This window comes from Phocoena phocoena, chromosome 6, assembly GCF_963924675.1.
Source record: "Phocoena phocoena chromosome 6, mPhoPho1.1, whole genome shotgun sequence".
Lineage (NCBI taxonomy): Eukaryota > Metazoa > Chordata > Mammalia > Artiodactyla > Phocoenidae > Phocoena > Phocoena phocoena.
The window spans coordinates 78,961,594-78,963,033 of record NC_089224.1 but is presented as its reverse complement, the minus strand read 5'-3'; the positions used below and the strand labels follow the sequence as shown (position 1 = coordinate 78,963,033).

Below are 1,440 nucleotides of genomic sequence, written 5' to 3'. Positions count from 1 at the left end.
TGGGCTCTGCAGGATGTGCACAGGCAAGTAGCAAAATGACTCAATTAGAGGAACAGATAAGTTTGTAAAACTGTCCACTGAGGGCGCTGCTTCCTCTGGTGGCAATAGAACCAGTTTCATAGGCATCCTGGGATAACTTGAGTTAACCAACACTCTGTTCACTATAAAGTTCAGTGATAGTTCACCATGAAGCTCAGAAGAGCTGGCCCACCATACCATCCAACTCTGCCCGGTCACTCAAACTCCGGACCTCTCCTAAGCCCCATCCTGTGGGTTGGGTCCAGCTGAGCTCTCAGGGGTCAGAGCTGACTCCCACCTGGTCCCATCACCATGGATCTCCCAGACTGGAGGCCATGGCAAGCTGGGATGGGATGGGACAGGGAGTTTTCTGGATACAGGCAGGGAAGGACCGGAATGCCAGGCTTGAAGGAGTGGGTCAACAGAGAAGGCTTGCTGGGGGGGTAGATGAGTCTGACCACCAGCAGAGCAAATCCTGGGGGCTGGTAGGTCTCACATGAAAGTCCAGAAGTCCCGGACACCCGCCACTGGCTGGACATGGTGACCCGGCCCCGTGGAGAGAGAAGCCTCCTGGCGAAACGTGGCCACCGTGAAGCTGGGGCGTGGGCCCCCCTGAGAATCCTGGGTCCTTGAGTCACAGCTGAGACAGCAGAGGATGCAGCTGATGGCCACGGTGACCACAAATAGCACGGCCACCATTCCAATCACTGCCGTTTCCATGGCCCCGTTTGGCCACTGACCCACTGAGCAACCCGGGATGCGTCTCAGACCTTAGCTCCCCATCCGAAGCGAGGGGCTCTTGGTGATGGCAGGTACCCTTGCTCCTCCAGCTGCTCTCCCGGTGGTCTTCTAAGAAGATATCGGTCTGAGGCCCTGGCTGGTGCCCCCTCTGGGCCGTTGGGTGCCCCACATGGCTCTACTCCGATCTCAGGGGGTCTCTGTCACTGTTTTCTAAGCCTCGGGCCAGGTTTCTAAGAGCCATGGGCAACTCCCCTGGCAGCTCTGGAAGAAGCACTGTCCTGAAAGATGTGAGCTCAAGACTCCCTGGATGCAGGGGGCTGGAAGGAGAAGGCAGAAGACTTTGCTCAGAGGGAGCCTCACTAACCCGGCCCTCTGATGACGCATATGGAGTTCATGAGTGTTTGTACACTCAGACAAAAGACAAAATACTCCCCGTCCTGTGGATCTGAGATGAGCCCAGGCTCCTCCCCTGGAGGAACCTTGGGCCAGTCCTTGAATCAGCCTATCTGCTGCCTCTCAAACCCCTGACCCTGTGCTGGGGGCAGGGACGAAAGTGGGGAGGAGGCAACGGCAGCTCTGGGCCAGATGCAGGGAGTGCTGCTAGGAAACAAGTGCCCTTTCATTCGGCCTCCTTTTCTGCACGGGCTGGGAGAGTGCTGTCGAGATAAGGCAGGTCATGCT

General features: G+C 57.2%; 1 protein-coding gene across 1 annotated transcript; it reads right to left on the bottom strand.

The window, feature by feature from the left end:
- Window positions 1-510: 510 nt before the first annotated feature.
- SPAAR (small regulatory polypeptide of amino acid response) lies at window positions 511-738 on the bottom strand. The gene has a single exon (XM_065879686.1). It carries the CDS (start codon window positions 736-738, stop codon window positions 511-513), a length of 228 nt encoding a protein of 75 aa, XP_065735758.1.
- Window positions 739-1,440: the final 702 nt, after the last annotated feature.